At 45.6% G+C, this 12,307-nt stretch overlaps 3 protein-coding genes across 5 annotated transcripts in view; 2 read left to right on the forward strand and 1 right to left on the reverse strand.

Annotated features, from left to right (window-relative positions):
• Nucleotides 1-221, forward strand: part of LOC113264443 (transmembrane protein 14C) — a 100,223-nt gene extending 100,002 nt beyond the window's left edge. Inside the window, exon 7 of the mRNA XM_057305085.1 lies at nt 81-221. Within this exon, the coding sequence (XP_057161068.1) occupies nt 81-106 (26 nt within the window). The 3' untranslated portion in view covers nt 107-221. The remainder of the gene's footprint in view (nt 1-80) is intronic.
• SYCP2L (synaptonemal complex protein 2 like) overlaps nt 1-12,307 on the forward strand; it is a 147,764-nt gene that overhangs the window by 30,143 nt on the left and 105,314 nt on the right. For 2 of the 3 annotated variants that reach the window (XM_057305082.1, XM_057305083.1), the window contains exon 1: nt 141-226. The exons of the other annotated variant lie outside the window; for it this stretch is intronic. The gene's annotated coding sequence lies outside the window, so the exon portion shown is untranslated. Of the gene's footprint in view, nt 1-140; nt 227-12,307 lie in introns of those variants that run through there. 3 annotated transcript variants of the gene reach the window in all.
• GCM2 (glial cells missing transcription factor 2) lies at nt 320-9,093 on the reverse strand. The gene is made up of 5 exons (XM_048225501.2): nt 6,992-9,093; nt 3,095-3,347; nt 2,845-2,957; nt 2,294-2,419; nt 320-1,360 (listed from the first exon to the last, which is right to left on the reverse strand). Exons 1-5 carry the CDS (start codon nt 7,079-7,081, stop codon nt 422-424), a joined length of 1,521 nt encoding a protein of 506 aa, XP_048081458.1. The 5' UTR covers nt 7,082-9,093; the 3' UTR covers nt 320-421.

The raw sequence follows: 12,307 nt of genomic DNA on the forward strand, positions 1-12,307 counted from the left end.
TGTAGTGTGGTAGGGTTTTTTTCCTTGAAGATTTTATTTATTTATTTATTTGTTTGTTTGTTTATTTATTTATTTGAAAGCGAGCAAGAGAGAGAATCTCAAGTAGACTCTGCACCGAGCGTGGAGGCTGACATGGGGCTTGATCTCTCAACTCTGAGATCCTGACCTGAGCCAAAATCAAGTTGGAGGCTTAATTGACTGAGCCACCCAGGTGCCCCTGAACCCGGTAGGTTTTAAAATGCTGTGCAAAAATTTCCCTATACTGTCTAAACATTTCAACCCCTAATTTTCTCAGCTGATCAGCATTATTATTGTTATGTATGTCCCCTAGATCGATCTCCCCACTGAAGCAAGAGGTTGCTTCCATCCACATTTCACTGCACACAGGGGCACCACTATTATTTGGTGCCCAGGACTGTTGTCAAAAGTCCTCATTGTCGTAGCTAAAGAATGGACTAACCCCATCTGAATAACTGACTGCAGACCCCAAGCTAGATGGACACACATCCCAAGTCTCTACTCCATCTGTCCTGGAGGGAGCAGACTCTTGAGGAAAGGCCAACGTGGGCCTGATGGCTCTGCAATCGCCTGGAATTTTCAAAGGAAGTGACCTGGTTGGAGAGGCTTCCATGGCTACTGTGGCTGGGAAGTCCAAGCCTTTCAGATATATGGACATGGGGATGTTTTCGGAAGCATAGTTACACCCTGAAAGGCTCTTCACTTCCTGGGCGTTGTCACAGCATTTCAGAGCAGGGGGCGGGTAGGCCTGGTAGGACACTTTGGTGGTGGTGGTGATCACGGTTTGTAGTGCTGGAGCACCTGCTGGGGGAGCCTTGAGGTACCTGCAGGGAAGCTCTGTGTCATAATAAGGGTGAGTGGCCACAGCCTGGAACTGTCCATGGTCGGGTGTCTCCCCAAGGCCAGGTGTGCCAAGAGCTGGTTTCCAGCCATGTTGCTTGCTGGTGAAATCAAAGCTTCTCTCAAAGCTGCTATATGAATTGACGTTATATTGTAGTGCATTCAGATGAAGCCAGTCTGCGTCATCAGGGATCTTGCTGGCATTTGCATAAAGGGTGGGATGTGGGCTTGAATTTGTGTAACTAGGACCTGCCAATTCATAGCTGCAAGGTGGCCTAGGCAAAAAACTTCTTGGATTTGGATATTTCTGAAAGGGTGGCATTATGTCTCCTTGGAAGGTGGCTACGTCACAGGTAGCTTTGTAAGTATCGGAGCTTGGGAAGGAAAAGCAAGGCTGCCCTGGAATAGGGAAGCCAGCATCAGTAATTATATCAAACTCTTCTGGATTTTCCAAGGGAGGCATGTTGTTGAAATGTCCACTGTTGTCTTGATTCTCTCCGGACTAAAAAAATGATATAAATTTTTATTTGTAAATAAAAATGTAAATTACGTAGGCACCCTCATCTGTAACAGTAGCCAACCAACCAAGTAAAAACAAACTTCCAATGGGACAGTTGTGTGTTGTGAGTGCTGTACTGCTCTGGTATGTGATTTGAATGCAGGGTCCAAGGGCTGCAGAACTTGACCTTGCTCAGGCATGAAGACCACACTGCCGAAAGAAGAGAGTTCAGGGTGGCCAGGCAGTGTAGGTCTGAGTGGCAGATGGCTTTGTGTTTCCTCGTTCTATATTCATAATAACGGAGTCACAGGAGACTGACATAGACCTGGGTTCAAATCCTGACTCTGTCCTTCATTAATGGAACAAATTACTTAACGTCTCTGAACCTTAGATTCCTAATTTTTAAAATTTCAATAACAACCACATCCTCTTAAGTCCTTTGTGACTGTTTCATGTGTGAAACTCTTAGACTCTATGTGCCTGGCACATAGAAAGTGCTTGAACACTGGCTTCTCTTATCCCCTGACTAGCACTGCCAGCTTGGCATGATTTGGTTGAAAAGCCAAACTGGATCAAGTTGCCCCAAGAAGTTTTATTTGTTCTGTGTGAACAATGCAAAGGATGTTCTCAAGGATACCCTGTTAACTCACTGTTGATATGCACCTATTTCTCTCTTTATTAAAACTGGATACCTGCCCGTGTATCAGGCTGTCAGCTGTCATTGACTATAGAGACAGTTTGCTTTTTTTTTTTAAGAAGAAGAAATTAGGAACCCTATCCAAAATGTGGATTCAATGACATTTTGTTGGAGATATAATTTTCACATAAAATAAAACCTTTCTAATTAATTTATGACATCCATATTTTACATAATTAGCAGTATATTTTGTGATGAAAATGAACACTGACCACAGTGTCATGTCAGCTCCCCATTACCTCCGGTTCTCGAATTCTCTTTTTCTGGGGTTGGTAAAAAGAGGCCATTTGTCTCTTGATGGCGCTTCTTCTAGCTTCTGTCTCTGATTTGCTCTCTGGTCTTGGGTGATCATGAACTCCCTTGGCCTGCATTAATAAGGAAATAAACCATATCTTTATTCTGCCAAAGGAAGCTGGTGATGTTTGTCAAAAATTGATGGTTTTTCCCAATATCTCAAGTTGTTTTTTGTTTTTCCAGAAAGACAGAGAATAAATTATTGAACTAATAATACAGCATCATTAATAGATATCTTAAAAGTTTACCTAACAATCCTTTCCCCATATTAAGTCAGCTGTAACTGTAGTTTGGTTTACTATCTCTTGTCTTTACAGCACACAGAAGCTGAGCTCATTCCTGGGCGCCGGGTAAGGCTCTGGGAGCCCCAGTCCCGATTTCTGACCATGAAGCTCGATTTAGGTTAGTCTAGAGTTCCTAAGGCGCATGGCAGGTGGTCTGGTCCCTATGGTATGATGCAAATACCCACCACAAATTGTGATGTCCCCCCACCTACTTGGAAAAATATTGCGTTGCCATCAAGCCGCCAGAAGTTGGTGACAGGGTATCCGCTGTGCCCTCGACAGGGAATCAACTCCAAAGCGGAATGACAGTTGGGGCATGCTTTCTCTGCCAAGCCAGCAGGAGAGAAATATTAATAACTCCGACCCCAGGTGCTTTTGAAGGAAGAAAGGGGAAAATTCCTTGGGGAAAGGGAACTCGTGGCCACAGGGCCACCCCACCCCGTCCCGGTGCTGGGCGCTCACTCTGCTGTTTCAGGCGCGCCTTGTCGCAGATGGCGGGCCGCAGCTGCAGGCGGGAGCCGTCGGGCAGGGCGCAGGCCCGAGCGCACAGCACCACGCCCAGGCACGACTTCTTGAGGATGTGGCCGTTGTGGTTGTTGGTGTTGCGCATGGCCCAGCCGCTCAGGTGGCGCTGGGCCTTCTTCTCGTCGCTGCGGTAGATGAAGCGCACGTAGCCGTCGGGCCACTCGCGGAAGTGGTCGAAGTGGGCCGGCTCCTGGAGGGCGCGCGAAAGGGCAGGACGGGTGAGCCCACCAAGCGCAAGCCGGACCCGTCAGGCCTTTCATTTCTTCCCAAGCACCTTAGAATAAAAACTGGTTCTTTTTAATCCCAGAAGTGTCCTAAAACCCACAAACTGTGCCATCACAAAACGTCACCCTCCGGTCTGTGCATGCTATTCTGACCACTAGCTATTCATTGATGTTTATAAAGTTCTTATCTTTTATTTATTTATTTATTATTATTATTTTAAAGATTTTATTTATTTGACAGAGAGAGGCAGCGAGAGAGGGAACACAAGCAGGGGGAGTGGGACAGGGAGAAGCAGGCTTCCCACCGAACAGGGAGCCCGATGCGGGGCTTGATCCCAGGACCCTGGGATCATGACCTGAGCCGAACGCAGATGCTTAACCGCTGAGCCATCCAGGCGCCCCTAAAGTTCTTATCGTTTAAATGCTGTACAGGTGTACTGGTTCATCTAGCCTTCATAACTCACACGGACAGTGGGAACTGTTATAATGCGTAGTTAATCCAATAGAACACGGAGGTCAGAGAGGTCAACTGACTTGCCCAAGGTCACACAGCTAGTAAGACCTGCCTCTAGGATTTGAGCCCTAGCAGTTTGGCTCCAGAGCCTGTTTTCCTTACCACCATGGTAGAGCATTTCTGGGCATGTTTAAATGTTAAGTTCTGAATGAAAACATTTTCAAACTAAGCATCAAAGTGCCAGGGCAAAAAGTGATTGCAGTGCTCTATCACCGATATGCTATTCAGTCTGTAAACATCTCCACTTTGATCCAGTGCTTTTTCTTCTGAAGTTCTCGCCTCTTCCCCAGACCTGTCGGTTACATCAGCAGTGATACCTAGAGCAACATCAGAGAGACAAGAACAGCTTCCCATGCTCCTCCCAACTTAGCTCTCCCAGTTTATAGGGGCGCAGTGATGAAGGACCTAACCATCAAGGTAAACCCAAGCATGGGGGTGGAAACGGCCGAGCCCTGTACCTCTCCCTGGAGCGATGTGGATTGTCGCTCTTCTCAACAAAGACCCACATGGCTGAAATAATACGTTATAGCTAAAAAACTGAGCACTGCTCCAGTATCCATCGTTGGTGGTCTTTGCCCATGATATGCATTATCTATACTGCAATGTCTCTCTGGTGTAGAAGTTTAATATAAAATTGCCATTTACTAAGCATTTAATTTTTTACTAGGAATCCAGGACCCAGTCCAGTCTGTCACTTGGTTTAGTACGGTCCACAAGCTAAGAAGGACTTTTATGTTTTTTAATGGTTGGGGAAAATCCAAAGAATTAGATTTCATGACTCATGGAAATTATCTAAAATTCAAATTTCGAGACCCATAAATACAGTTGTATTGGGACATGGGCATACACATCTGTCTACGTATTAGCTATGGCTGTTTTCTGTCTGTGGCAGAATTGGGCATTTGGCACAGAGACAGTGTGGCCTGCCAAGCCACATTATGGAGTATCTAATGATCCTCACGACAACCTTCCATGATAGGCACCCATACTCTTAGTTCATAGATAAGGAAGTGGAAGTTAGAAAGAGAACCTTCTACAGTGGCATAACTGGGATTCAAAAAGATCTGTGGCAGCCAGGTTCCACTGGCTTTACTGGTATGATAGAGGCTCAGAAGAGTATTATCACAGTAATAAGCCATTTGCACCCTCTCTCCCTCCCACCACCCCAAGGAAATTAGATCTAACATTTGCAAAGCAAAACTATTCTCAGTTGGATAACTCAGACTTGGATACATGATTCGTATTATACATTCTAACAAAAATAGGTAAATGGGTAATTTTGTTTCTAAAACCACAGGGATATTGTTGAAATTATTATTAATACTAATAGGCATCATTTATCTTTTCTCAGAAATATTGTAATTGCATAAGTTAATACATTGACTTAAGGTAAGTCGCAAATGAAATATATAATGATGTACTATTAACTCTCAAGTTTATACTAAACACTAATATCTATTTTTTTAAAAGTGAATATTTCAATCGAAGGATCTTAGTAAAATAGACAATTTTCCAGAAGAGAGTATTCCATTAGTGTCCCCCTGTAAGAGTAGAGAATCACCCCCCCCATGTCTCAGACCAGCTACTAAAGGAGTGACACTGAAAAGCGAAGCCACAGAGATGATATTTTTAAATCAAAACAAACATGGAGGACTCAAGGATTGGGTTGCTTTTGTTCTAATGTGTCGGCACATGCACTCACGCAGACAAACACACGCACCCTGAACATGACAGAAAATCTGGCTGATAGTTTCCGATTGTTATCTAGTTCCACCACTCGATGACAGGTCATCTTAGCCTGAAACTAAGGCAAATTCAGGAACTACGTCAAGGTCATACAGTCCGTTTAGCCTTTTCTCCTTCAGTCAGCCAGAGCAAGGCTAGGAACCTGTTTCTCTACTTTATTTCCAAGTGCACCTGCCCTTTTGAGATACTACACACATTCCCTGCTTAAGAACCAGTCTTGCAAAGGAAAAAGAATTCATATTGGCAGAGGAAGTCTACAAAATGCATGAAAGAGGAGCCATCTTTCCATTATTTGGAAGTGGCTCTTTTCTAAAATGCAAGGTTAGATTATTTTTCTATGAAGATTTTCTGGACAGAGGTCAGTGCAAATGAGGTATCTTGCTGTGCTATGGTTCACTTTCCCACAAATGGTACAGGGTGACTGTAAAGTAGCAGACTTTAAAACAAATTACTACACATATGTATATGCAATAAAAAGTGCTGATCTCTTCGGGAAGCTGCATGACGTTGCTAATGAATTGCTATCTGTCTGAATATCTATATGGCACATGGAAGTCTCTTTCCCTGTGCCACAACATTGCTGGAAGCCCACCTTTGCAAATACTTGGGAAGCCACTCCTCTTGCCTTCTACCTACACCCAGGACTTCAAAGTCACTCCTAGTTTTTGCCCCAAACCAGCATGACCAAGCATAACTGTCCAGCTCACTCTCCAGACTCAGCTCTAAACTGCTTTCCTCCATTAAAACAAAGCAAACTAAAACAAAATCACCATAAAAGGAAGTGATCTCCTTGTCATTACAGAAGTAAGCTCAGAAGTTAGGTCCAAAATTCAGATTCTAGAGGCTCTCTTGTCACCTGTGGTCTGGTTAGCATGACCATCCGAGCAGCCAAAGGCGTCTGCATAAATCACTCAAGTCATGCTATTTGTTAAGATTTGGGTCACTGTGATTTATAGTTGTATCTTACAGTTCTTCTGCATAAGAAGCAATGGTGTCTGCATTCACTGTACCCTTCTCATAGATTTCAAAGAATGGATGAGAGAATCACCTGATTTCTACCTTGGATAAAGGAAAGCTAGGGACAGGTGTCCTGCTTTCGCCAGATGACTGGGAACTTGAGTCCTAATCGACAGTTCTCGGGACTATTGGTGTGTTTCAGACAAGTGCAAGGAGAAGACACATCACTAAACCCAACTCTGCCGTTTGTACGTCCCTCTAACAATCGAAGACTTTCAGGGATGTGGGGGTGGGGAGAGGTCTCTCCTCAGTCTCTGCAAGCACTTGAATGCCACCAGCCCTTTTTTGGATGGACAGCGCCACGTGTGCGCGCGCACACCCGGTTTCACGCACCTGAGGCATCTGCGGATCGTTGATGTCCCAACTGAGCTTCATGCCGTAGGAGCACACGCAGTCCGCCTTCTGTCCCACTTCCACCAGCATCTGTCCCACCTTGCCTGCGCTCTCCGCCAACGATCCTGAAAGATAGAAGAAAAAAACCTAGATGGGCAAGGTGATGTTTTCCCTCTTTAAAAATGAATTGGATAGATATGGAAAGACAAAGACACACAGAGAGACAGAGAGAGAGAATTTATTTAGAAATCCAGAAGTGGTGGACGAGGGTTAAGAGCTCTGTTCTCAGCTGCGGTGCTGAAAAGTCTCCCCTCTGACCGCAGCGTCGACGCCTGACAGCTGCCCGCACGTTTATAATGACACGTCTTCCCAGGCTCCGCCTTTCCTCGCTCCTTGTCAGCTCCCACCCTCCCGGCACCAGCCCTCCCCGGACAGACGTAGGAACCGAGGGAGAGGGTGACCCGAGCCCTCGGGAAACTGAAGCCAAGATGTCTAAGGGCGAGGGCGGGGATGGGGAGTTGGAGGGTCTCTTTTAAGTTGAAATCTTTCCCCCCAGCCCGTAACCTCGCCTCGCCTCTGGGGTTTCGGACTGCGTTTAGATGGAAGGTTTTGAGACATAGGTTTTCCAGCAAAGTCCCCTGAGAACCGATATTCAGTTCCTAGGCACCGTTTGTAGGACGTTGGCCGTCGTGCGCCCTAGTCTGGGTAAATGCGCCTGCGCCTACTAACTTTGGACTTCTGCCCGCGGGTTTTGTCAGAGCTGTTGTGAGTGTTCGGGAGTCTGTACTTTTTTTCGGGGGGGGGGGGTTGGGGGCGTGGCGTCCGAAGGAATGTCAAAGGTCCCCGTGAGGTCTAGGGCCTAGGGGCTGCTCAAGGGACATGGATCAGTGGGGCGAAAGTCCCTAAAGTGAACCTGGAGAAGGATGGGGGAGAGGAACTAAGGGTAGCTGGACGGGGAAGGGAGGGGTGGGCTCTGCGGGCCCCGGGCGCACAAGCAGGACACTAAGCGCTCGCGCTCTCTTTCTCTCCGGCTCTCCTCAGCTCCCTCTGGGGATCAGTTTCCTTATCTGCTTAAACAGGGGATTGGGACTCAGTGAGTTCTCAGTAGCCATGCACCGGAAACGTTTTTTTAAAGATCGTCTTTACTGGTATTGTCGCGGAAATACCCCCATTCCATCTGGGGAGGTTTTCTGGAGCCTGGAGGAGCCAGGTGAGAGGGCTCAGGACGCTATGGATTCCCCGGGACCGACACCAAGAACTCGTCTGTTCACCCGCCTCATTGGGGTGATTCCGGTACCTGGAGGCGTCCAATAAAAGAAATCGTTTGAAATGGCTTAAATCTCTTCGTAACCACTCTGAGCGGCGAAGGAAGTGTTTTCCCGGAATTTTTTTCTTGAGCCTTTGCTCTGCAGGCGGCACGCTTCGGGTGGTTCCCAGCCCTATCTAGAAAAGAGCCGCCCCTGAAGGCCAATCACTGTTAGAGGGGGATACTTGGACCTACGTCCCTCCAAACCCCGAAGCCGGCGCGCCCTAGACCTGGACGTGGTCCAGCACGCTGCGGGCGCACAGACTGATGCTGCCTGGGACCCGGGCGGCGGCGGGCCCTGGCCAGCACCTCTTCTGGGACCAGTGTCTTCGTTTGGCCAAAGGCGGAAAAAGCAGATGCTCCTTTAACCCACAACCCGCGCTAAAATAATTGTCCTCGCGGTCCTCTCACCTCCCGGTCAAGGGCACAGTCCGGTCTGTTAGGAAAGTCAATTCAGTAGTGAGATGCTTTTCAGAACCACCAGCCACGGGCAGTCGAAGACTCCGGCGACGGAAAATGCCAGCTTTGGGCAGTTTCACGAATTTTCTTCTTTCTCTAGTGCCAAGCTGGAGGCTCCTCCCAACCAGAGGCGAAAAGTCCACGGAGAAATAAGGGACTTGTTCATCCCCCAGCCTCTCCTCCCCCAAAGTTCTCTTTTCTGAAAGATCGTGTAGGTTGGGGTTTCCGATTAAAATCACTCTCCCGTAGTCGCCACGAGAGTCGGGAAGGAAAAGAAAAGAGTGTCCACTCTTCCCCCAGGAATTCTGTCGGCAGATTTTCATCAGATGAACCAACTGCCCAAGCGCCGGCCATTCCTGTCCTTCAGTTACTTTTTATGCTGTTTGTCTTCCAAACGTTGAAATTATTCACCCTTTTCTTTTACGAATACTTATTTCGTTAATTGTGATAGGTTAAGATAATGTATACTTTTAAATGTTTTAACATAACTTCGAAGATAATTTAAAATCACCTCTGAGCCTGCATAGACGTTCTTTTCAGATCTTATTGTGAAGATTATTAGAATCTTTCTTGTCTATACAATCTTGGAATGTTGCTAGAGAGTCTTTACCCTTCAAAAATACAAATACATACACTTTTTAACGTTAAAGCCAAATCAATTAATTATATACCTTTTGTTCTAAATGGCTTCTGGTGTCCAGAGAAATGTCATAGAGTCTCTGCCATTATTAGTTTCAGAAGAACTAAAATCTTTATTTCATGTTGCTCTAAAATTATGCCTCAGTAAAACGTTAGTAAAAGAAGCTAATTGATGGGCACCTGGGTGGCTCAGTTGGTTGAACATCTGAGTTGATCTCAGCTCAGGTCTTGATCTCAAGGTCCTGAGTTCAAGCCACAGGTTGGGTGTGGAGCCTACCTTAAAAAATAAATTTAAAAAGCTAATTGAAGCAAAAGTTTGAAAATAAAAATAAATAAGTAGTGGTTTTGTTTCTTGTGTGGTCTTACATTTCTCCAGAAACTTTGAATGCATTAGCACCCTATAGTTTGGAAGGATATGTTTTCCCCAAAATTTCTGTAAATAATTGATTAGGAAGCTTTTGCCTATTATTAAGCAAACAGTAATTTTATTATATTGTTTATTATATTCCCATTGTTATTTTATTCAGTAACATCAAATGCACTTAAACTGTATTTTGATAATTGTTTGTTACTATCCTTCTATTTTTTTCCCCCTGCACTAGGATTTTCATTGATTTAGAACACTGTATTTTCACAGCTGGCTCTTCCTTCATTACTATTTTGATATAGTAAAACCCCATTCATTCAAAAACACAGGAAGGAGTCTTTACATTTGCTAGGCTTAGATAAAAACCAGGAAATTAATGTAAGTATATTTACATCATATTGGCCAGGAAACAGATACCATGATCTTTGAAATAAGTATCATTTTGATGGGACCGCAGGTGTCGGGCCTGACCTGGGCTGACCTAGCAGAGATCCTGGTTCTAGTAGGTCTTGCTTTGATGTGAACAATTATCTTCCTTAAATGTCTTGACATGAAATACCCGTAGTTTGTAATTAAAACACAAATTGATTTTTACACAAGGAACGTTTAGATCTGAGGGGTCGTTTGGTTTGTTCTTAAGAAAACGCCAGTCCAATTTATTTTTGCCACTGTGTTTACCTAAATAGGTGGAAACTTGGCCATTAGTCCACACCCTAGCTGGGTTAAAGGAAGTAGGTAGAAAACAAGAAGAATGGATGAAATTATTTGTTTGCTTTTTAAAATTTTTCTGTTTTGTTTGGTTTTATTTTTGACTGAGTACACCATGTTATTTTTAAAAAGTCGTCTTTTGTGAATTCTGGAATATTCGCACAATTTCAGGTACAAATCTGCTTCTTAGGGGAAAATCCAGTTTTAGTCTATATCAATAAGAATAGACCAAAGACCGTTCATCCAGCTGTTAAAGGTGGAGAGAAAACTGCCGGCTTCCGCAAAGGAGACTTGTATCAGTCTCGAATTCCACAAATAAAGAATGTTTACATGACGTTGTTCACGTCCTCTGAGAAATCGCTTTAAGGTGTGCGCGCGTGCGCCGCGGTGGCCTGACCGGGATTGCTAATTACTTGCAACGGTATCTTGCGTCTCAAATAGGGGTTTAGTAAGTTTCAGGTGCGGCTTAATTGATTAGCGTCTCCGGCGAGGATTGGAACTCAAAAGCCGCGGGGCTACCCGGGCCCTCGCCGTAGTGCAGCCCAGCCCGCCTGGGTTTGGGGCAGCAGAACCGCGGGAGGCTGAGCGCGGCGCGCTTGCGAGGGGCGCTCTGGGTTGGGAGCTCGCGATGCAGGCGGTGAGTGAGCCTGGGAGGGCCCGGGTTTGGTCTAGGCCTCTCTCCGCGGTTCAAGGGGCGGGGGGCGCAAGGACGGGTGGTCCGTCGGGCCCTGGGTGCAGAGGCTGGCGCGTTCTCCTCCAGGGACCCGGCACTTGCTGCCATGCCGTGACGCCTGGGGAAGAGCGGGGCGAGGGGCGGGGGGCTTGAGCCCTTCAACCTCCTTACGTTTGCTTGGAGTTTATTGGGAGCTTTCACTGAGGTAACCAGGCTAGAGAGAAACCTCTGATCCCTTGCTCAGAGAAGGGGAAACTGAAGAATTAGTGTTTAGAAGGCAATGAGATAGTTCTCAATTTGCTCCGGATGTTTTCCCAGCCCCTGTTGCTCTGTAGACCGTGTAGTGACATTAACCCATCTGGACCCCAGATCTACGGTCCGACGTGCGGGGACTTGGGCTACCTGCCCTGTGGGTAAAGTTCTCTAAAACGCCTGTGGCCCCGATTTGGGGGTGGATTGGTCCCGCCAGTGCTTCCACTTCTCACCATTCCTTTAACCAAAAATCACTGCTGGTGGAAAAAAAAAAAAAAAAAAAAGTCAGGATTTGGGTCTTTGACTTCACCCAACCTTTCATATTTGTAAATAATACTGTTGTAACATATGCTGACATTCAAGGATCTTGGTCAACTGCATACAGAGGTAAGACTGTGGGCCCAAGCTAGATTTCTAAAAAAACCTCTATAGAAGAGCTTTGAAGTCGATTTTTTTGTGTGTTGTACTTTTAAATGTTGGGATGAAGTGAGCAGATGAAATGCTGTTATTTAATGTAGCATAATGTGTTGTGAAAACCGAGGTGGCAGACCTGGGGGTTACACTTGAGGAAAAGGTGTACAACCCACTACTAACGGTCTTGTGAATTCTCTTGGTGGTGGTGGTGAATATTTGATCCTTGAAGCTGCGGTGAAAGTCCCAGAGAAGTATTTAAAACTCACTGAAGTCAGAAACCTAAAGCTCAATCTCCTGACTGGGCTTGAAACACTTTCCAAAACTTCATTTTACAAGCTCTCATTCTAAAAATGGTTCATTAATCCAAAGCCTTCCGTTTTATATTGTCACTACAGAGTTTGTCTGTCTTGTGTGGTTGTTGATTGCAAGGATGTTTGCTTTGCTTCTTGGGAGAGTCTGTATTTGTCATGGTTCTACAGAAGGTTGGATACATTATTT

The sequence above is a fragment of the Ursus arctos genome, unplaced genomic scaffold, assembly GCF_023065955.2.
Source record: "Ursus arctos isolate Adak ecotype North America unplaced genomic scaffold, UrsArc2.0 scaffold_31, whole genome shotgun sequence".
Classification (NCBI taxonomy): Eukaryota; Metazoa; Chordata; class Mammalia; order Carnivora; family Ursidae; genus Ursus; species Ursus arctos.